This window comes from Nestor notabilis, unplaced genomic scaffold (assembly GCF_000696875.1).
Source record: "Nestor notabilis isolate BGI_N333 unplaced genomic scaffold, ASM69687v1 scaffold4226, whole genome shotgun sequence".
NCBI lineage: Eukaryota > Metazoa > Chordata > Aves > Psittaciformes > Psittacidae > Nestor > Nestor notabilis.
Window position 1 is genome coordinate 22,501 of NW_009934244.1, and position 24,526 is coordinate 47,026.

A 24,526-nucleotide genomic window follows, 5' to 3' on the forward strand; every position below is an offset into this window, starting at 1 on the left:
ACAACTGTTAGCAGATCTATATTGTGAATGAGATCACCCCGTGACGAGAATTTAGAAATAATGCAGTAGGAGATGGTTGCAAGCTGTGGGATAGGTACAGGCATGAGGAAGAAGAAAGAAAATGCTTGGTTGGTCTTTGGCACTAAAGCCAACAAGTTATGTGAACTATATATTGACCTGCATTGTGCTTTAGCTCTTTAAAAATGATGTATTCATATCTACAAAAACCAAGGAGTTTTGAAGTGAGGGAGAAATAAAATAGTTATGCTTGTAAATATGAAAAACACAGCTGTCTCACCACTGGCAATATCTTAATATTCTTTAAAAGATCATACTGCATCATCAGTTGTGAGTAGTAGCCCTGTTAAGTAACGTTTGTTTATGTATCTGTATTATTCAGTGCCTGTAACTGCAGAATTTGGACTCCAGTGTGCTTGAAGAGTAAAAGTTCCATTTTTAAATTACTTGTCTGTCTTCATACACTTGGTTTGTGGATGCTCAAAAAAATCATTTGAAGTAGAAAAAACCTTGGAAAATTGCAAACTTCATTAAAACTACATCAGCAGGAGCTGTGTATTGTGTTAGCATTGAGACCTAATGGACATGTTACTCAGCCAACTTGCGGAGCTTGAGTTATAGAAATCTGGAACTTCAACAAGTTCAGTATTAACACATTGCATCTCAACATAAGGCAATTTGAGAAGTATACAGATCGTATCCAGTTACTGCAGAAGAATATTAGGGCTGTTATTTTTGAAGCAGAAAGCAGGTTTAAAGGAATTAGAGGAGTTCATGGGCCACACGGTTCATATGTGATACTAAAAATGATTAGACAGAGCTGTACTCTCTAATGTCGCTGACCACGCGTTTATGGATCCTGAGTAGTATTGGAGATGTAGGCAACAGAAGTCATTCAGGCTTGTGTGTTGTCATTAAATAACATCTGCAGCCAGTGTAAGAGCTGGAGTACTGCAATGGATGTGCTATTGGTCTCTTCATGGAGAGCATTTATAATTATAAGTTTTTCTGGTAACTTTTTTTACTTGGGAGCAAGAGAGTGTTGGCAAGTTCTCTTAAGTATGAAATAAAGAACAGTGAAAGCTAAATGAACTAATGAACTTCTAAGTGTCTATGTGTGTGTGTAAGCCTTGTTCATAACCTGATACCATTTTGTGGAAACTAACAGTAAAGTCTTGCATTCTTACTTCTGTAATGAGGCTAAAACTACTGAAGTGCACTACTAATACTCTCTAATACTGACTGTAAAGTACTTGGGTTCAACACCTTTGAGGGCCAAAAATATGGGGAAGAGGTCATTAAAGTAGCAGTAACTTTTTAAAAACTGAAGGCTTTGTTAAAGGAGGCTTGCCAAAAATGGCCCTTCAGAAAGAACAGGCTAAATGGGCAAAACTCTTGCAGGTAGCATGGAAATTACTTAGAAATAGTGTATTGAGGACTTGGAATAAATGTGGATATGTCCATGACCTATTGAAACAAGTTGCTGTTAAGCAACCAAAATTGACATGCTTAAACCACAGCCTTCAAAATGTAGAAGTAACATCCATATGTAGAAATTATAGTCATGATCTTTGACATCTTTGTATGTAAAACCATAATAAAGCAGGTTTTGTAATGAAAAACTGAAGAAAATATTAGCAGTGGATTAAAATGTCTTTACAGATATTTAAAATGATCTTGAAGAAGTGGAGTTAGGCTTCATTCATATTTATCACTTATTTTTTTAAAGACCTGTGGAGCTGTGAAGATTTGAGAGATTGCATACCTTTAGCTTGATTTTTTGAAAGTGGTATATGAGTAGAAACTAACACAAACTTGAAAATTTGGCTAAATTGAGGGGCAGAATCAATATATTGTTTGTAGATAAGTCATGCCTGTTGGTCAGATGGCATGGAGAGGATAGTGCAATTATTGTAGTGTAGTTAAGCTTGAAAGGTTACTTGTAAAGTCTCTCACAAAAAGCTCTCCAAGAAATCTCAGTGGTGAGGTTTGTCATAAATGAATTCTTGATTAAAATAAAACTCTGAACACATGAGCAGTTTTCAAAATAGAAACAAGTCACCAAGGAAACCTTAATGGAATTTCTGCAACTACCTCAACAATTTATGCTATTTTCCAGATTCTGAACAGTTTAAGTTGTGAGGAGACTTGCTAAAACCAAGTTGAAGTACAGTATCTTTATACTCATTGGGAGATCTAAGTTGGATGATAAAGTGTGCGGCAATGTAGTCATGCACACGAAGGTGTGGCAGGGGAAAGCTAGTAATTTGTTCTGCTATTAATTGAATTAGGTGGACTTTTAGTAAGACTCTGCAGTTGTAGTCTTCTAATTGATTATTAGATTATTCTAAGAGTTCTTTTTGTTCTTATGGTGTACATTAATCCTATTTATACTTACAGATAAGTAAGCAAGAACATAGCCTATGTATGTTGCCATTTTGTGGCGCTAGTTTGTGATTTTCCAACAGAGCTTGTGTTAGTACTCCAGTGATACCAACTTTTTCTTAGCTAATGTAAGCTGATGTCACATGCTCCCTGCCTCCTCCAGCCTTTACAGAAGCTTAGTGTGGTAGTACTGTACTTTTGGGGACAGGGATCATTCCTTCAGACTTTAGCATACCCTGTGGCTGGTCACCAGTGGACCTATAAACTGACTGCTAAGGACTTAAACTCTTCCAACCTGGCACAAAGTCAGCAGATAAGATCTCTCTCATCTTGAAATTTAGGGAGATGAATTTAAAGTTCAATTAGAATGTTAAATTCCATTTCTTGTGAAGGAAGACAAGCAAGCTTGTTCAAACTAGTGGGAATGCTAGAGTGCTAACTGTGTGGATTACTGTAGCCTTAGGTGTAGGCATTCTTGGGATGTATGTTTTAGAGTCTAAGCTGTCACTTGTTATCCATGGTAATGTCTGCAGCCCTAAAGTGAGGGTTACATTTCAATTTGGTTTGTTGCAATAGTGTATTTCACAGGCTGCCTGGAGGTGATGAGGTTTAGATAGGATGAGAAATAGATGACAGTGACACTGCTGTTCATAAGCACTGTTCATGATTTGTTTTGTGGAACAAACTTCTGTATAAATATACTGGAACTTCAGATTTACATGAACAATATCCAAGCCGTAATACATTACTGGAATTGTATTCCCATTGGTATTACTAAGGACTCTGGCTTCGTATAAGAACTGAAACCTATTTTGTAATATCCATTTAATAGTAACTGATAGTGGAATGAGAGGAGGTGAAAGCAAGGACATGTTCCATCAGACCCTGTTCTTGCTTCATGACAATCTAAGCAGATGACTTGTTGATAGGGTTGCTGAAACAAGTGAACAAAACAATATGATCTGAATGAAGCATTACGTTTTCTTCTGGCTTTATGATTGTTTCCATCTACCCAGTCTGAAATTTTTTTTTAGTAACTCTGGGCACTTAGCCTGGATATTTTAGACATAACTGGATAGTTTTTGGACCCATGGAAAGCTAAATACTTGGAAACACGTTTAAATCATAAACAGTGGTCAGTTCTGTCTGTATGCTGTAGCTTGACTCTAGCTGTTCTGATCTTCACCATTTTGCCTTAGAGAACAAAATTGTAAGATAGATATCTGCGAATTTTCTTCTAGAAGAATTTTGCTGTAAGTATTTAGCAGTTAATTGTGATTGCTTTTTAAATATAGTATTCTGTGTGTGGGTTATTTCTATGGTATGCTCAGCCAGGCAGGTCGTGGTCTTTAGTTACAGACCTTTCTGGTTTTGTTTGGCTCTGATTTGCTGGTTGGAATAACGATATTAATGTACTTTTACTAATGTCTTGCTTGTAATGCTAGATATTAAATTCTGTATGCACATACTCTTGTCAGAAATTCGTCAGAGGACCGCAGCTCAAAGAAATGCTTCTGCACCCCTGCCTGCAAGTCCTAAACAAGGCTCTCCAAAATCGCTGGTTCCAGCATCTCCTAATCTGCAGAGAGACGCATCACCTCTGAGTGGACCCCCAGAAAAAACCGTTGTGCCACCCTTGCAGTCAAATGTTTTACCAAGACGCCCTGGATCCCCTGCTACTTCAGTGTCTGGAATGGGTAAACAGAACACTTAATGTTATTTACAGTTTATATTGTTTTCTCTGGTTACCAATAAAATAGGCCATTTTCAGACAGTATGGAAATGGCATTTCATTTGGAAATAGCAGAGCAGTTATCTGATTAAGCAGGAGTTCCATATTCAATTAGCCATAACTCTCTACAGCTGGCACCTTTTGATGCTGAAACCTATTGCCTGAGCTCATTTAACTGTTATGGCTTTTTTGTTTAAATGGCAATAAAACTTTGCAGTATTCTGTAGTCAACAATATAGCATACCTTTTTATGTTCTTAGTTTAGAAGAGCTCTACACTTATATAAATCAGATACAGAGGAGAACACTTTCAGAGTACATTCATGTTTCTCACTAAACCCTGCACATATTTTTTAACACATATCTTGACATTTATTTAAATTTTTACTCTAGGAGGTATAGTCATGCAACCTATACTCATAGATTAAAGTGTAAAATATCAAATACCTTGGAAAAAGTTGCCTGTTGTAGCTGAATTCTTCTAAAATGCATTGTTATTTTGGTAGAAGAGTCAAAAGTTTAGCAACAGGTTGAAATCTGGTAGAAATGAATGCTCTGTAAAATTTGTTTTCATATCCTGAAAAATGCTTTTCTCTCAATTTCTGGCTTGGTCTTCCGGTGGAATGGATTTTATTAAATAGAACATGAACTAAATTCTATAGGAGGGACAGCAAAATTCGAGAGGTTTGAGTGGGAGGCGTTCTCATTCTCCCCATACATGGTAAAGCTGCATATGGGTTAGTGCCAGGACTTTATTTGTTGCAGGATGTCTGCAAAGTTGTATCACAAGGCAAGAAAAGAGATAAATGCTGTTTTGAAAATAGAAGGGATGCAACTTGCCAAGAATCTTCTGAGCACCACTGTAATGTGGAGTAGTTCTTTGCTCTTCGTACAGTGATTCAAGAGTATTTTCCTCTGCCCTGTATTGTTTTTAACTTGGAGTTACCCAAGCCTTGCGAACTCTATGTCCTTTTTTACTTAACTTCCATGATAACATCTTCAAGTAGGACTGTAAATAATATGTTGACACACAGTCTCTTAATGAAAGATCTTGGGCAGCTGAATGTTAAAATGCCTGTTTGTATTGTTTAATGTAGTAGAATAAACTTATTATAAAAAGCTGTGATCTCTCACTTCTCTGCAGAGTTCATTAGGCCTTATTTTTTGTTAGTAATTTTTTACCTGCATTATGGAACTGCTAGATTTGTTTTTATCCCTAAAGTGAACTGTAAAGGCAAGTTATTACGAAGTCTTAATTATCTTGAAGTACCAGAAATCAGCTCCTTGCACCAGGAAATTGGTCATTTGGTTACAAACCACGTTTACTGAAACCTGCTTACTGAAAATTCCTTGAAGAGTTTAAAATCACACGTTCATTCTTGTTTATGAAGCTGACTATGTAATAAAATAGTATCAGCTATATAATAGTTTTATTCTTAGGGGAAGATTAGGGCACATTGGCTAAGCTGAATAAAATTCAGCCTTTACTGCAGAAATGCTTTAGAGGAAGAAGGGGAAAAAAGTAATGGACTTGTTTGGAAGGACAGTTACCAAGCCTGTTAATTACAATATTTAGTGTAGTTTTTGTGATAATGCTTTATATGGACACTTTTTTCCCCCCACAGTATTGAGAAAATGTGTTATTTTATTGTAGATAGCAATGGAAGCAACTGCAATTGTCAGTTGATGTGGAAGCCCTGTTTTGTATTGAATTTCCCCAAAACTTTCAGGCATATAAAATCTGTCATGTAGCTGTAGTGAAAAGTGTGTCAGTTCAGTATCTGTAAGAGTAGTATCATTGTACCCAAGTTTATGCATGGCTTGAAACAAATATGAATAGCCATAATTATCTCTACTTTAGGGAAGCTTAATAATTCATTTTCATTATACTATATTTTGTAGAGGAGAATCAATTTAACGTGCATTACCACAGAGCTCCCATATGTTTGAAAATTAATAACCAGCAGGTAGTTGAGAGTTTGCCAAGCTTTGCAGAAATGACCAGTCTTTCCACAATGATTGCTTTTGATGTTTATATTAATTACTGGTGTCCATAACAGCGTGAAAACTAAGATGGTTGGTTTGAGTTATTAGTAGGCAGGTAATTGAAGTTCTTCTTGGAGTGTGTGGTGATGTTTCATTCTAGGTAACTTTATTTAATTTTTACATTGTTTATTAAGTTGCAAAAACTTTTCATATATTGGTAATGTTTAGCTCATACAGAAGTTTGGCCTTTTGAATATAGGGCTGAATACACATTTGAGTGTTCGCCAGGTATTCACAAAATTATTCTAGAGTTTTAATTTTATTGCAGATTGTATTGGTGCTCCAGATCTTTACTTCACATCTATGTTAGGTGTTGCCCATTCAAGTGCTGTTGGTTTTTTTTTGTTTGTTTGTTTGTGGGTTTTTTTAATTTTTTTCATTATTTTTTTTTTATTTCCTGGAAGTATTCGGTCTTTCAGGTTTTTATGAAGCTCTTAGGAATTGGATTTTGCCTGAACTCTTCAGGACAGCTTTTTCAGAATCTATAAAATGAACCATTAGGTCCAGTTTATGTTGCACTGAATTTGTTCTGCCTTGGTGCTTAATCTGGGTTCCTGATTGTTGACAGAATACAGGAATAATTTGAGAATGCATTCCCTGGTATCTTCTGAATTAAATTCTCTTGTTTGTGAAAATTAGGGTTATTTTTAAAACATTCGTGTTAAGCATCAATCTTTGTGCTTATTGAAGGGTTGTAAATTCCAGTATTTTCTAATCAAATTTTATTGTGCTTGTAAAGATTAGGACAGTCCATTTAGGTCAATTATCCAGTATTGATGAGAGGCGCTTTGAAAGGCTCTGCTGTTAGAAATATTATAACCTTAATGGCAAGATTAGTCTCATTCTGTGTGTTGCACTTTGAGAGGGTACTACTGAAAATGTTTGATTCCTAGAATGTTCCTGAAGTTTGTGGTAGAGGATGGAGGTTAGCTGTACATAGCATTCAGCTTGAGGTTTACCACAATGTAGCACATTCTGTGAAGGTTGAAAGGTAGAAGGCTTGAGAATGTAATTGCTGGCAGCTACATTTAATGCTGTATTTAAACTTAAAGCCCATCTTGGATCAGCTTATCAAATAGTAAGACTTGCTGTGTTGTCTTTGCCTGTAGTAAACTCTACTGTAGGTACATGTTACTTCTGTGCATTTATGTACGCACGTGTTTATGAAAGAGCATCAGTTGTGTCGGAAGCTATGACTGTGCATGTCTTTCGTGGTGCAGTCCCCAGCTAAGGTGCTACAAGAAAGCTACATCTGTCTTATGAGAAGCTTGAAGTCCAGTGTTTTTCCCATGGCATCTTTCAGTTAAATGTCCTTCTAAATTAATTCAGCTTGCTAACAAACTCTGCTCTCCTGGGAGTCCATTATTTGGATTTTTAAAAAATCCTTTCTGCATCTTCAGGCAGTGGATTTAGTTTGTTTTACCTTTTAGCTTCTTCTTTATTGGACATCATTGGGGATTCTGTGAAACATATCTTCTCAAGAAAAATAACGGAAGCATACAGCAAATTGAAAGAGAATTGAAGGTTGAGTCTGTTGTCACTAGAAGTCTTTATTTTTAAGCCATTCCTTTCATTCATACATCCTTTTTACTGGTTACAAGCTAGAACTCTTCTGTGAGAAAACACTGGTTACTTTTTCTGCCTTGAGACTTTTACTTCCATGAAATATACTCAGTTCTTGCATGCCTTAAGATTACTGCATGCTCATCTCGGTACAAAACCTGCTAATATTAGTTCATTTTTTTCTATCTAACCTTCTTAACTATCTTGAGCTCGAAAAGGACTTTTGCATTGTTACAAGTAAGCTTGTCATTGGGTTAAACTGAGTCTTACCTGTTGGGTTTCATAATTTTGTCTTCAGGTGGCTTGAAGCTGACCATTTTGTCCCAGTTTCAGAGTTCCAAAAGGACTGTTTTGTTTTTCCTACTCAAACACTGTTTGTTTTTTGTGTGGTTTTTTTTTTTTTTTTTTTGTGCCCTTTGAATGTAATTCATAAAGGTCTTATGGATATTTCCCTAAGACATTTTAAGTCTTCTGTCATCCTTCCCACCTCTAGTACTCACTTAAATATCTCTCATTCAAGAATGACTGTATGATACATTTGTTCAAAGTACTGTAACTTAATACATTCTGTGCTTGTGTAAAATGTATCTTGTCCAGGAGTGTGGCCTTGAGAAGTAGTTTCAGTTATTTGAATGGTCATATCTGAATGATTCAGGCTTAGTTTCTTACCAAATCTTGTTTTGCTCATTATGCATAACATCTTCTGTTTTAAGGCTGGAAAGGAAGGTAGGCATAAGAACTCAAAGCTGCATATGTGGAAATTGGTAGTTTGCACTGGTCTTGTACAATAAACCAGATGTTTTAAAACTTCTTGGAAAGACAAGTTTGGGCCACTGGTCTATTTTAATTGCCATATGCAAACGGAGGTGGAAAAGGTAGTGCTAACTATTGCTGTTACCTCTTTCTGGTGGAGTTTTATTTTGATACTAGTTTGTTAAACACATAGGATATGGAAAATGATACCTGAATAGTGTCCTTCTGGCTTCTTTCATTAAGCATAAATCTGGAAGTATCAAAGTTTCCATTAAACATGGGATTACCAAAATATCAAATGGCTAGACAGGTTTAATGTGTAGACTGAATGCACACTGAGGGCATGCTGCTGTGGTATAGTAACTACACAGAAACCAGCAGGTGTTTTTTTGGTAACATCTTTAATTCTTCTACTGTTGCAGTTGGTTTTACCAGATTTATAGCTGTAAATTTGAAGTTTTGAATATGCAGAATTGAGAGTATATGAAGAAAACTTAAATAAGGAGTTTTTCTTTGCTAAAAAGTCTCTATTTGGGAGTAATTATTAAATACTATTGGTGTCTTAAGTTCTTTAGAAATTACAAGTGTAATTACATATGCAAGGTGTAAAAGTAGATAAGCTAAAGGAGAAGAGAAACTTCCAACTATTGTGGGTTTAAAAATCTTACAGCTTTCCTAGTGGACTAAGAAATATGGCCATGTATATTAAGTAGGTGCAATTATTTTATTACACTAGCATGCACAGTGAAATACCATAGTTTTAAGTAATAGTATAGGTGAAAATAATTCTGACGCAGTTGTGTCTTCCTAGGTCTTCATCCTCCAGGCCCTCCTTTAGCAAGACCTATTCTTCCTCGAGAAAGAGGAGTTGTGGATAGAGTTATTGAATATTTGGTTGGCGATGGTCCTCAGAACAGGTAAAATGTTGCTAAATACCGAAATGCTAAAGAAATAGGAAGCTGCTTAACTCCAAGCCACATGTGTCAAGGTTAAAGAATTACAAATTAATTTGTCCAAAACTTTTGTGATGAAATGGCCCTTTTCCAGTGTTTCACCTGAAATCTCTTTGTAGGAAAATGGTAACATTTTGACAAAACTAACCTCTGCTTTGGTTGGTATTAATCATGGGATTCAAAAAGAAAAATCTGTGCTCAAGTGGATGAATTCTGTTTTGAACTAAAAAATAAAAAAAAAATGGATTATATTAGAACTTCAGATTTATTGCTGTTATAAATTATTTCAGAATGCCTTCAGAACTGTCCAAACATATTGTAACTTCCATGTTTACAGTGGTTACTTTTCTCGTTGGCTGTATCCTAATGAAATGTAGACTTAATTTGGATATTATTTTCTGACAATGACATTTAATATGTTGAGCCATGAGGTTTAGGTTGTAGCTGAGAATATTTCACTGGTTTTAAACCAACTTAAGAAATTATTATTTAATATACAGCTTGTTTGCTCTAAAGGATAATTCACTGTGGAAATCACCTTTTAAGAGGAAATATCAAAGCTATTAATATCAAAGGTGAAATGCATCTCACGTTGGTGTGTTATTACTTAAGGGTATATCATTATGTATTATTCATGTTTTCTAGGTACGCCCTTATATGTCAGCAGTGTTTTTCTCACAATGGTATGGCATTGAAGGAGGAGTTTGAATACATAGGTAAGAGCTAATCTGTGGTAGACTATTAGTTGCCTTATGTTTCATAACTAACATGCATCATACTTCATTCTGGTTGCAGTTAAGTACTTAACTGACACTGAAATGCCACTTCATATGGGAACAGTTTTATGGTAACTTATTACTCTGTATCTTAAGATTCACTTCAAGACTTAGAGAAGTACTTTATTGCAACCTTCAGGCCAAGGATTTTATGTGTAGAAAACTATTCAGTAGAAATAAGCCTCCTCCAATACATCCCTGAGAATTGCTACTGGCTATGAATGGTTCTCAGAAGGGTTTTATATTGAGAAACTATGTGACATTAAAGTGTGCCTCTTTTACCAGAACTTAAACAAAATTTTGCTTTGGCAAGAAGATGCTGGGGAGGTATCGGAAAGGGAGTAGGAACAAGCCCTAGGGAGCTATATGTGAATTTATGGCTGACAATAACTTAAGACAGACACAGCTCTTTATTGAACACAGATGTTTTATTTTGCTTCCTTTCTATCACAAGTGTAAGCCTGATGCTTAAGAAATGAGGGATCTTAGATAAATATTTTACTTTTTTTAATAAACATTTTGTTTTGCTTAATTTTATAAGTAAATATACAGCACTGTAGGGATAAGATAAACATTCCCAATGGAACCAAAGAGATGTAGTCTGTATGTCATCTTAGCTCCAGGTGAGTTCACAATTCGACTGTGCAAGAAATTGTCACTTCCCCTCCTTGTTTTGTGGGGGAAAGGAGTAAATACGCATTTAACTATTAAGTGGTGTCCAATACTTCTCCAGGATAAAACTGCCTTTTCTTAATCTGTAGACTGATATCATTTGAGCAGAATGCTCCTCAAAAAGCAGAGAGACATACCTTGCAGAATCCATAGCATCTACTTATTCAAGGGGTGAGGAAAGTGGTATCTTAGCGGGGGAACATCATCTGCCAACTTAATTCTTTTGTAGGAAAGAATAGAAGAACACTATGTGGCAGCGTCTGGTGATACTGAATCTTGTTCACTGTGGTCAAATCTTTTATAGTGGTGGGCAGTACTCATAAGAGCAGCAGAGTTGAAAGCACACAGGTTTTTAAGAAGCAAATGTATGCTGAAGTTAAAAATTACGCTGTATGTACATGCTTCTGTAAATTTGATGGAGATACTCTCAGGTATTGATAGTCACTCATTTAATTCTCTTTTTTAAGCATTTCAGACAGTCAAAATACAGTATAGGAATGAAGGTGAAAAGTGAAATTAATCAGTGATGCTACCTTTTGGGTATGCTTTTGTGTAGCATTTAGGTGTGCCTACTGCTTTTTCCTGAATCCTGCAAGGAAAACTAGACCTCAGGCTCCACGACTTCCAGACTTCAGTTTTGAAAGAAAGCAATCTACAGAATTGCGATCTGAAACTGCACCTCTAGAAGCTAAAGAAGGAAAGCCCCAGGAGACTCAACAGACAGAAGGTATGTGCTAAGCTCACGAAGTTTGCTCTTTAAATCTGATGAAATCCCCCCTGTCATCTAGCTCTTGGTTTAGATGAGCTTTTTGTAAAAATAACTGATGAACTCAAGCACTTGAACAGGCCTCCAAGTGAGCTGGTTGATGCCCTATGCCTCTCAGTGTTTGAGGCATTTGGACAATGCCCTTAACATGTTTTAACTTTGGGTCAGGCCTGATTTGGTCAGACAGTTGGTCAAAGATCGTTGGTCCCTTCAAAATGAAATGGTCTAGTCTAACTTCATAGTGGGTGCAGTTTGTATTTTTTCAATTCTTGTCCCTGCTTCTAGCTTAGCTTGTTAATATTATCTTCTGTCCTGTGCCCTTAAAATTTCTTCATAGGCATTTCTTCATTTGGCAATATATCTCATGCAAATCATGGCATAACAAATCTTTTCTATCTAATGTTCCTGATGAACAGATAGAAAATAGCACTGTAGATTACAGAAATAGTTAAGAAGGGAATATGTTCCAAGGTGGTTAACTTTCACTGTGTTCAGCAGGTCATTTGATTGAGGTGTGTTGGAATTTCTGCCTTTGTTCCTTTTGCTGTTTTCCTCAGGGCAGGAAAATCTAGTAAAACTGCCTTGTTTAATTTCAGGGAGTTCAAAGACAAATTGTCAATTTTAATTTAACATAGTTCCTTTTGAGACATTTTATAGTCTGCAGATACAGTAGGCATCTGGTGTACAGCCAACAGGAAGATGCAGTGTTTTAAAAGACTCCAGGAATTATAATTTCCAACCAGAGAAGCTCCAGTTAGATGTGCTATTGAGTATTTGATGGTATTTTACATTAGTTTAAACAGGAATCATGGGGGGAAGTTACCGAATAGTGTACAGCCCCGAGATTCAGGCTAGAAGCACACCAACTGTGGGAAACTATCAAGAGTGCAACAGAGAGACTGTTTCTGCTTGATTATCTTTAACAGGGAGTACAAAATGGCATTGCCCTTCAGTTTCTGGCATGAGAAGGCTGCATGAGACTGGTGGGGAAGTCATATCTAACTGTAGCCTTCTCTGGATGTGGTCTAATGGGGGTGAATTACAGGGAAAACTTGACTAGTTTCTTTTCCTGTGCCGTAGTGCACTCTTTCTTCATTAAAAGTACTATTGCTAGCATGAAAGTAAGACTGAAATCAGATGCATGAAGTTAAGACAATGCAAATTACATCTTTGCCCTCAAGTCATCTAATCACCTTTTCAGTGAGTGGAGAGTAGGCTAGTAGCTTCTTGACTACTTTTAAAGTTAGAAAGTTCTTATAGAAAAGACGTGATTTGTTACTGGGGTCTTAAAAACTCTTGTTTTCCTCTGTGTGAATCAAGCGTGAAAGCCCTTAAAGATGGATATGCAGCTCTTGGAGGTGGTTGCCTTTAGGGCTTCTGAGTATTATCTGTAACTGCAAGTCCTTAGAGGTTTTGGGAGAGGTGGGTCCTAATTAAACCAGTGTTATCATTGAAGTAAATCTTTATCAAAGTATGCCTTTAATGGGCTTGAGCTGCTGAGTCAGTTTATAGATATTGCAAAAATGTAAAGCCTTAAGAATTAGTGTGAGATTTTTCATTAGGCATTTGAGATGTAGGAGTGAAAATTCTGCAAAATAACTTTTACTTTCTTGAAAGCAGAATTTTACCAAGTATTTTGGGGTAAAAATAGGATGGTTTTATTGCAGTAAATGTGATTTTACTGATCTACCTCTAATGCTGAAAATTACTTGTTTTTTGTTGGTGTGGTCTTAATTAATGTGCTGCTTTATGTAAAAACAATCACAAACCATGGTGGGATTGGTTTCCCAGTTCTTTTTTCCTGCTAGGAAGTGAATGGCAAAAATTTTTGGAAGAAGCATAAGAAGTAACTGGTTTACTGACTTTTAGTTTTATCTGGCTTAAATATCTGATCTTTTACTCATTTCCAAGGCGATATAAAACATTCTGTCTTGATAATTACTAAGCAACCAGAAATGGAGTATATGCTAACATTTTAGTAAGTAATATCTGAGAAATGTCTTCTTGATGTACAAGAAGTATACCCTATCAGTTTGTCACTGTGCATTATCTGCCTGTGACTTGCCACAAGGTAATCTCTCATGAATGAGAAAATAGCACTTTTTCCATCAGAACTCTAATTTGGAACATAACTGCTTACATGGAGTCGGGCTTGGTTAATAAATGAACATATTCCTTGATTGTAAGTTTAAGGTATGAAGCTATCATTGAGGTATAGCTCTGGGGAAGGCTTTTGTTCGTTACAGTAATACTGCTGTCATAGCAAGAGTAGAGAGTATCTTCACTTACAGATGTAGATAACCATTAAAAACAGGAAAGCAACTTCACCACAATGTTGACAACACTGGGAGATCCTATTCTTACCTGTAACTCATTTAAACCATGGTTACATAGCTCAAAGAAACTGCAAGTTAATGTGATACAGAAGTGCTATAAGCATTTTTTTTTACCAGTCAGCTACTTCTACTAATGAGTAGAGTATCAAGCCGAACCTCTTTTTCGGTTGTGTGCTTGTGCAGTGACAAGCATGTTATGTGCAACTCCTGTGGATAAGAGATCTGAAGAATGGTTATGGAGAGTGCTGTTGACACTGAACCTTGGATTTCTTTTAATCATCTGGAAATACAGAGTTGTCAGATGTCAATCTGATGCAGATTATTGGGACAAATGTCATGCTTCCCTGTTCAGCAGAGTAACTTGGGAAACTTTAATACCAGAATGAAGCAATATACTTCAGTTCTCTTCTTACCTTTTTCTTAAATAGCTCAATCTTGAATTTTTTTTTTTTTTTCACCACAGGCTAGTCAGTTCTCTTGTGTACTTCTCTTTAAAGTACTAATGTTTGGATCATACTGAAAAAGCCCCAACAGGAACCACTTTTATCTTCTTGATTAGTTTTGTCTTGCCTGTATTGATACTGTTGTGCTGCATTCTTCATTCAGGTGTAACATTTAGCAATGTTTTGAAGGTTGAAAAAAATTGATTGCTTGAGTATTTTGTCGTGAATATCTATCTGGTGCTGATGTTCAAAGGTCTTCATTGGCTGCCTCTAAACTTCAGGTTTCACTGTGGTGGTCAGCACTTTATGGACAGCTTCCTGTGTTGTCTCTGGATTTTTGTGGAATTCCTTGACCATCTTAATGAAATATTTTATGATGATTTAATGGTTTGTCACTTTTAAGGACTCTTGGAATACAGCGACTTGCTAGTATGTTTGAAAGGACTTCCATTTAAAAGGCAAGTACAGACGCTTGGTTTGTTGTTCAGCAGAAGGATTCACAGTAATGCTGCTATTTGAGTTCTACCAAAAGTAGAGCTTGGCTTTGGGCAAGTGTTACAGGTGGAGCAGAAATTTCAACTGGGAATAAAACTGGTTGAGGACAGAGGACTAAGAAATAAGCTTACGTATTTGTTCTGGTCAGGATGGTCTGAATGTAGTGGTTTCGTGGTGTGGTTTTGTTTGGTTTTATTTTTAAAATGGACTGGAAACATTTTCTGTTTCAGAGATTTGGCTTGCCTTCTTACCAAATATGCTCTGCTTTTATAAGACAGCATGAGCCTGCTATATTTTTTGTAAACCGTTGTTGCTTTTCAAAGATGTGAGTTTCTGCCTGCTGTGCTCTTTACTTAGTTCAGCCACTGTGGCTAGAATTCAATGATTTCTCAAGGAGACATGGATCAAGTCATCCTGAGTTTAATGACTTGTTTACAAGTTCTTTTGGTTTAAAAATGCATTATGTTCCCAGTCTACCACAGTTCAGTTCTGCTGAAGAACATAGTTTGCCTTTTTTTTGGTAGGATGTAAAGGATACAGGGAATCAAATCCTTTGCTTCTTCAAAGGCGTCACAACAGCTTTCTGTGATATCAAAGCCATGAACAGGGACTACTGTGAAGCACATGTTCGTTAAATATATCTCGAACACATGGTACTGTGTCACTCTGCTCTAATGGGGAGCTGCTGTAGTGAAGAAAACTTGTCCCAAATGTCTTGAAGTACAAGGCTTCAAAGTAAAGTAATAATATTTTAGTGCAATTATTTTACATGATTTTTTGTAAATTCCTGCATGACAGACATCTTTTACTTAATAGTGATGCAGTATTGTGGTTTCAGTGGTTATGCAGTGAAATGTTCTCTGCAGCAAGAAGAGAGGGGTAGCTGCCTACTTAAAATTTAAAGTATATATACTTTCTAAGTACTAAGCATTAAGCAGGAATATTGGCGGGAGGGTGGAAGGAACTGCTGTAGCCAGGAGCAGGCTTTTAAAGTTGCATTGATGCAGCTCTTAAATTTGCCTCAGGCCAGTGTAGGGCTGTTTGCTGTTGAGATCATGTATGTATAGCTACATTCTCCAGTTTAATTATAGATTAAGTACAATTGTCAAGGACACTAATTTTCTTTTGTCTTTTTATGGTCAGAGCTTTCTCTTGTTAGCTACTGTTACAATAACTTAAATCATGCAATATTGTGATCAATTTGACTTTAGGCAAGCTTTCCATTAATTGGTGTATTTAAAATTGAATCACTGTTTAAGCTTAATGAAGGTTGGTCATGTTTATAGTTGGAGTTAGTAGCACCACTTACTATGATTGCCCTGACTGCTCATTTAAAGAACCTACTCTTTACTTCCTTATAACTTATCAGACCTAATTATTAGACCAAAATTTTCCTTGTAAGTTTGTTTTAACTGTGTATTTTGGACAGCTTCTTCACCCTCCCGGTGGAGGGAAAGATCTTATAATACCTGACATTTTTTCTTAGAGAAAGTGTTTCCATACCTTTTAGTAGAATATAAAAATGGAAGCAATGTCCTTGTCCTGTTTCTTTGAATATGGATAGTTAGAACTCAATCAGATTTTCTCCTTAGAAGCTTCTGGTTGCTTCTGTTAGTGGCTGATTGTCCCCAGAGCTGTCCTCAAACATGTGGATGATCAGCATCCTCCTGATCTTTACCTTGACCAGACTGAGTCACTTCTTGCAGATTGCTGAGCATTGTTCAGTTGAGGACTGAATGTCTGTAAATAAGTAATGGTTGGGGTCTGCTACAGATGAGTTGAGAGGGCATGGATTTGTCTCTTCCTAACATCCTATACTTTCTTTGACTCAGACCTGAGCAGCAGCAATAAAGAAGGAATGTAACTCAAGTGTGGAGAGACTGTAGCAGAAAAAGACACAAACTTATTCATAGAATTTGAGGCTGAAGAAAAAAATGCAGAGGAGAGACAGAAAACTGACAGCTGAGTGATAAAGATTGAGCACAGGCTGGGATTGGATCAAGATGGAAATTGAAGAGCAGAAAGGAAGAGTGGGATATTTGGGAAAGAAACTGGGAACATTAATTTGCTTGGGCAGAAATAGGGGGATTAACCATCTGATAGATGGGTCCAGAGAAATTTTGGAACAAAAAGCCAGGGCAGGTGTTGAGCAGCCTGTGATTGGGAAAGCAGGGTAAGAAGCTGAACTGGGAGATAAGTTGGCTGCAAACTTGCTAAGGTGGAATATCAAGTCAGAGGAAGAAATGGAGAAGCTGAGCTCTACTGAGCAGTCTGGGATGGAGCCTGGAACTAGCTAGATGGAACTCTGTGTGAAGAAAGGTCTTGAGTTCTTTCTGACAGATGACAGTTGTGCAGGTCTGCTGGGCAAGGGTGTGCAGCAGATACTTTTGTCAATTTTGATCTCGGAAGCCAGAGCAATGGTTCTAAAACTTTCAACCCTGCCTGAATTCTGTGAATATCAGCTTGAAGCGATCCTGTTACTTTCAGATACCCAACATATTTTGATAAATATGAACAACTGTTCTTCAGGGGTCAGTATTGGGACTGGTGCTGTTCAGCATCTTTGTTGGTGACACGGACAGTGGGATTGAGTACACCCTCAGAAGGTTTGCGGATGACACTAAGCTGTGTGGTGCATTCAACATGCTGGAGGGACAGGATGCCATCTAGAAGGGACCTGGGCAGGCTTGAGGGGTGGGCCTTGTGTGAACCTCATGAAGCTCAACAAGGCCGAGTGCAGGGTCCTGCACTGGGGTTGGGGCAGTCCCAAGCACAAATATAGGCTGGGTGAAGAATGGATTGAGAGCAGCCCTGAGGAGAAAGACTTGGGGGGTGTTGGTTGACAAAAAGCTCAACATGACCCAGCAACGTGCGCTTGCAGCGCAGAAAGCCAACCATGTCTTGGGTTGCATCAAAAGAAGCAAGACCAGCAGGTCAAGGGAGGTGATTCTCCCCTTATACTCTGCTCTTGTGAGACCCTACCTATGTTCAGTTCTGGGGCTTCCAAGAAACCTGGAGAGGGAGGGACTTTTTACAAGGGTCTGTAGTGATAGGACAAGGGGGAATGGCTTTAAACTGAAGAGGACAGATTTAGATTAGATGAGAGGAAGAAATTCTTCACTGTGAGGGTGGTGAGATACTGGCACAGGTTGCCCAGAGAAGCTGTAGATGCCTCATCCCTGGAAGCGTTCAAGACCAGGCTGCATGGAGCAACCTAACCTGGTCTAGTGGAAGGTGTCCCTGCCCATGGCAGGGGAGTTGGAACTAGATGATCTTAAGGTCCTTTCCAACCCTAACCATTCTGTGAAATTACAAACATTTGGTAAGGTTAACATCTTTGAGCTGTAACTTAGCATTAGTTTTGTAAATTGTCTGCCTTCACAGTATGTATTAAAGTTGTATATAGTATTCACTAATACTAATCAGTAAATAAACTGCCATCAAGAGTAGCATTCTAGAGTACCTTTCTGTCATTTGGTGCAACATCTAGTGTTCACTTTGTCAGTGCTTATGCTTACTTCAAACCGTGACTGTCATTTCTCATATGGAAATGCTGTTGGGAAGCTGGAATTTACTACTTTAGTGGTAGTACTTATGATAAATGCTGGGGATGCTGGGGAGGGATTCTTCGTTAGGGACTGTAGTGGTAGGACCAGGGGTAATGACTTGAAACTTAGACAGGGGAAGTTTAGATTAGATCTAAGGAAGAAGTTTTTCACAGTGAGGGTGGCGCGGCACTGGAATAGGTTTCCCAAGGAAGTTGTGAATGCTCCAACCCTGGCGGTGTTCAAGGCCAGGTTGGACAGAGCCTTGGGCGACATAGTTTAGTGTGTGGTGTCCCTGCTCATGGCAGGAGGGTTGGAATTAGATGATCTTAAGGTCCTTTCCAATCCTAACTATTCTATGATTCTATGATTCTAAGTATTTTTGATCTTCAAAATATGCCTGTTTTCAAGGTAACTCCCTTCCCAGATTGAGAGTAAAGCTACTTCTGTGTATCCTTCCTACATTTGCTATGGGAAAACTTCGAATACACAATAATTTTGGCTGTTTTGAAATGTTGAGGACTAGATAATTTCTTTTTTTCTGGTTATCTGGCTCTTTATGTTTAAAATAGTTTCCACCAAATAGAATGTTTAGGTTCTGTGTGCAGATTGAACTCATGCAGAAAATGCTATATAGTTGGTAAAACTTCCATTACCAAGCACAAAGAAGCTTATTTCTGTCATTGTCTCACATTAATGAACAGTCTTAGAAAGACTCTGTTGAAGGTGAACATATACAAATAATAATATTTTCATAGTGGGATCTGAACTCTTTTCTATAGTATTTTCTTTTTTCTTAAATTGTAGAGGTTTTATCCGTGACCCTCTTGTTAGAAAAATAAAATAGGTTTTAGCAGTTGAGAACTTTATGCAGTGGCTGGTCAAGACCTGTGTGTGATTGCAAAATGTTGTTTTGTTTGTTTTTCAAGAATATTAGCTACCTCTTCATTTCTGGAAATGGTAATTTCATAATTTTTCTTTTCACAGAATCTGAAGAAGACACAGCCCAGATCGTTGAGACAAATGAGACACATGATAAAGCACCAAGTGCTGAGCAGCTAAATGATAAGTTAGCTGAAGAGGCTGAAAAAGCAGCAGAGAGCATTTCAACAACTGAAGACTCTGTTTCAGAGTCTATTTCAGCTGAACAAAGTGAAGAATCTTTAATGAAAACAGAATAAAGTACTTCAAGTGCCTTCTGTAGCTAGTTTTTAGCTTTGTTCATGCCTGTTGTTGCTATTCAGGTGAGCTTTTTTTAATGGTACAACTTAAAAATATTGCTTGAGCTTAAACTGCCTCAACTGCCACAGTATGTGAAAGCTACATCTAAAAATAGGTATTGTAAATAAAGCATGTGTCTTTAAGTAAGTTAACACAGAATGTGTAGTTGGTTGAAGTCTAACAGTAGTAGCCATTGTTCAGTTTGCATATTTAAAAACTTAAAAGTATAAGCTTTGCTAAGGGTGACCTATAGTTTGCCATCTCTTTAGCTGTCATATGTAAAGAGCGATTACTGGCAGCAACTCACCTAGTAAGTTTGGTTTAGTGAAATTAAGATAGATTTTTTTTTTTTTTTTTTAAAGCTTCCCTCTTAAAATGAATTGAGTACATTTTAAATACACAGATGTTTACAAGCTAAAGTGTCACCTGACATTTGACTTAAGCATATGGAAGTGTCATTACAGTGTTGTTAATGTTATTCATTGTCGAACTTTTTGACAGAATTCAGTAAAATGGCACTCGGATAAATGACATCTCCTTTGGTATTTGCATTGCAAATGAAGCGGAGGCACGTACATACTAAACTGTTTTGTGTTTACATAAAATATAGAAAGTCTCTGCACTTGATTGTACTTGAATACAAAGCACTATTTATACCTGTACAATAATGACAAGATATAAGTGAATTTTGTGCCTTTGTGTATTTTGTTAAAGAAAATAAAGACATCTAGCAGCAATACTTGCTTCGTGATTCCTAAAACTGAAGAGAATTTCTGTTCTGCTGTATGCAGCTATTCTATAGTTACTTTGTGAAAAGTTCAGAAGGCATATGTTACCTTAAAAGGAGCATGTCTGTATGTAGCAAAGGTGGCTTTGATCAAATATAAATAGGTCCCTGATTAGTAGGGGAAGCTCACATGCATTTGCCGTAAGACTTTCTGAACAGTGTGTGAAGCCTGTTGATGCTATTTATTGTTACCATAGTGATGAATATTTGCTGCTGCATTACTGAAGCTGTACCTTTTTTCATTATATCACTTTTAAAGCTGAGTGATACATGTTTGTTACATGTTTCCTGGTAAATATAACAGTTGGGAACCTTTAGTAGTAGTTCTGATAACAGTTTTATCATGTGTGATGTTCTCTGTGTATATGGAGGGAAGAAGGAAACTTCAAAACCACTTTTAGTCCATTGTCTCAGTCCCAAAGTGAAGTGTTTTACAGTGTAAAGGCAGGAGACAGCTAAATCTTAGTAGCTGGAAAGCCTTCTACAAGAAAAACATGTTTCTAAATGTGACCTTAGTATCCATTTCTTTATATGAGACATAATTATTATGTGCACAGCAATGATTAATTTTCTTTTCCAAATACATGCTTTATTTTCTGATACTTTGGGGTTAGTTTTGAAGCTTAACCCTTACATCAGTCAGAATCAAGGTTGGTCTGTATTTAGATAAATGAGGATTTATTTATTTTTTTCCTGGTTCACTAACTAAATTGTAATTCATATTAATTAGTAATCTTAATAGACAGATGTAGGCATGTGATTAAAGGAGTACTTGAAGGTGTTTGGCTACATTTATTTAAACAATTAGTAAAAACATCTTGTGACTATCTTAGTTGGGAATACAAAGAAAAGAGTCCCTTTTCCAAACATATCTTTGTACTGTGTACTTTTCTCATATGGTGATAGGGGAATGCATTGTTTGATATTTTAAGAGAACGTATTTTATATTCCAGAACTTTTTTAAAATGGAAATAATTTTGCTTGAAAGGTGACAAAGCTTACTCATTATTTTGTAAAACTTTCAGAGGTTGATCTCTGCATTTCTTACCTCACTAATTTATCTGTTTAAAGGCTGATTTCTTTGGAGAAAAAAAAAACATGGAATACTTTGGTAATTCAGCACAGTAGGTTTTTGGATGTTTTTACATTATAAGCAGTAAACCCAAGTACTGATGTTATGATCCCGCGTATGCGATATGAATGCATATATACTGTTGCTTCAGAAGTTAAGATTACTCTAAGGCCCATATATTTTTTCCTTTTAAAAATTTGGATCTTAATGTCGGGCTTTTTGTAGAGTAATTAGGAATGTTAGTCCTCCCCATGACAAGCAACCAGTGAACTGTAATGCATGTAGTGTCTATTGAATTGACTGAGAAAATCTGTTTATAATGGAGATATATATTGAAATGATTTAATTTCCCTGGAAGATGTCTACTTTCAGATATCCTGCTTTTGTCAAGGAAATTGGTGCTTCTTAGGTTGTGAGGAATCAAAATTCTTTTTTGAAAAAGGAGAGTCAGTATCTGGTATGGGGTGGGATGTTATTTTTCCCAAGGTTCCTAAATGTGACATTAGCAACTTGCTACAAGAATAGTTGATACTTTGTTTAATATGTTACTGAAGGGTCAAGTAGAGATAGTCAACCTAATGTGAAAACGATACTTGTTAAAATCTGAAAACCTAGCCTACCTAGAATTTTTGAGGAGGGGAAGAATTAAGTGAGATTAAAGCATATGATAGAGTTTTCCTGAAGGACTTTCATAGTAAAAAAACCTGTCCAGGCAGTTGTTCTCATTAATTGCTTCAGAAGGCTCAAAAGAGATGTTAAGGATGTGCTGGGATTTTGGTAGAGGAACATCTATTTTTAACTTTCTAAATCGTCAGGGTTTTAAAGTAGCTATAGTTAATGAGGGTAGAGGGTTAATTAATCTGTAAGTGAATTTGGGCTCAGGGAGATATGAGAGTAATAATAGACTGGGCTTTCCTCAGTGTACAATAAGCATTTGCATGTTACTCCTGCCAAGTGTGTATGTTCCAGTCCTGATATGAAGGTGAGAAGAGGATTCTGTTTCTGCAGCAGTTGCTTCTTGGCTTCTGTATACTGCAAGTGTGGCAATAGTAAAAAGACACCTGTCCACAGGAGTTGGATTGAAATCTAAATATACCCGTCAGTGAACAGCAGTAGCCACACTAAGGCATGTCTTTGTAACACCAAAAAACTCGAAAGTAGGAGTATGTAGAGTGAAGTGTACAGCAGTTGTCAGTTATATTTCAACCAAATGCAAATTGACTCTGAAAGAGGAGAAGGAAGAAAGTAGGGGGAAAAGATATAACTTGCTATGGTTCCATGTTTTGTTGTCTTCCGACTTCCTAGTAGCTTCTAGAATCACAATTTTTTTCAAAAGCAAATTAAAAGCCTGGTCCTGTGAAAATCTCATTTCTGAGTGATGTTACGCAAGCCCCCTTTCTCTCTGTGGCCTCGATGAAAAGCAAAATTGAGTGGGATAGTAAAGTAATATTTGGCAATCTTCTTGGTGATGTTCTTACTGCTTCTGAAATACTGTGAGTAGTTGTGGAGATCTTTTATTCAAAAGTATGTTATATATTAGGGAGGTATTATCTGAGCAATGTAAAATCTGCCACAAAAGACAAATGAGTGTTTGTTCTGGTTTTGGCTGTAGTAGAGTTAATTTTCTTCCTAGTAGCTGCTACAGTGCTGTGTTTTGGATTTAGTGTGAGAACAATGCTGATAACACACCCGAGTTTGCTACGTAACGCTTACCCTGATCAAGGACTTCTCAGCTCTGCCAGTGAAGCTGGGAGGGAGCATAGCCAGGACAGCTGGCCCAAACTATCTAAAGCAATATTCCATACCACAGAACATCATGCTTAGTATATAAACTGGGGGGAGTTGGCCAGAAATGCCTGATCACTGCTCAGGGATGGGGTGAGTATCAGTCAGTGGATGGTGATCAGTTGTATTGTGCATCACTCTGGGTGTTTCTTGTTCATTTCTCTTTTTCCTATTATTATTTTACTTCAGTTATTGAATCCATGGCTTTAATCTTTTGAATCTCCTGCATCCCACCGCAGGGGAGTGAGTGGCTGTGTGGTACTTAATTAGCAGCTGGGGTTAAGCCACAGTAGTGTTCCAGTTCAAAAAACACTGAAATGAGTCAGATGGTCAAACTTAAGTTTTACTAAGAAGCCTACAGAACAGATAAATGAGGGAATGTGACTTCAAATTCTAATACTCACTCTAAAGGGAGAGCATAACTGATTACCCTTGGACATTTTGACAAAAATAGATCATTTAGTGGAATCTTGGTATGAAGATGGCTTGTCTCCAAGCTAATTATCTTACATGCAGGGAAAGGCAAACTATGGTGTGGAAGCTGACAGTTTATGGACTGGTCTAGAGGTTATCAAAATCATATAACTAGGGGTGTGTATGGTTGCCTTGAAGTCAAGAACAAGGTTGAATCCCATGTGGTGTCTGAGTAGAAGCCAATGGAAAGATGAGAAAAATGACAGTGAAATGGGTAGGGGAGGAAGAGTGGTTTTGTCTACCAGAACAAGGTCTCAATCAAGAGATCAAGAGGAGAAGAGCTTGGAAAGATTTTTCAGAAAGTGTAGCTGAGCATGGCAGAACATAGCCCAGGTTAATATCCTATTCTTATGTCAGAAGTAGGGATGCAGTTGAGTCACATTGGAGAAACTTTGCGTTTTAGAATTAATTCCAGAATAAGCAGAAGACAGTAACTTGGTAGAGTAAGACTGTCTAGCTCTTACTAGAGGTGATGGCACCAAAGTTTTTATCCTTTTTATTTAAACATAAGAACTTAGAAATTCCCTTCTACTTTTAGGATTAGTGAAACTGTAGCAGTAATTTATTTTTATAACCTTATTAACCTGCAAAGGCTAGGAGAAACACCTGGTGTGTGGTTCTGAACTTAGCAATATTTGTGTACTAGTGGATCTGTGGTAATGGATGAATAGGCTACAGGAAATTGTTATTCATTAGCCAAGTCTG

At 37.1% G+C, this 24,526-nt stretch overlaps 1 protein-coding gene across 1 annotated transcript in view; it reads left to right on the forward strand.

The window, feature by feature from the left end:
• The window catches only part of KIAA1715 (KIAA1715 ortholog), a 38,586-nt gene extending 18,923 nt beyond the window's left edge, over positions 1–19,663 (forward strand). Inside the window, exons 8-12 of the mRNA XM_010017230.1 lie at positions 3,882–4,100; positions 9,308–9,413; positions 10,095–10,165; positions 11,454–11,624; positions 19,470–19,663. Of these exons, the coding sequence (XP_010015532.1) occupies positions 3,882–4,100; positions 9,308–9,413; positions 10,095–10,165; positions 11,454–11,624; positions 19,470–19,663 (761 nt within the window). The remainder of the gene's footprint in view (positions 1–3,881; positions 4,101–9,307; positions 9,414–10,094; positions 10,166–11,453; positions 11,625–19,469) is intronic.
• The last annotated feature ends 4,863 nt before the right edge of the window (positions 19,664–24,526 follow it).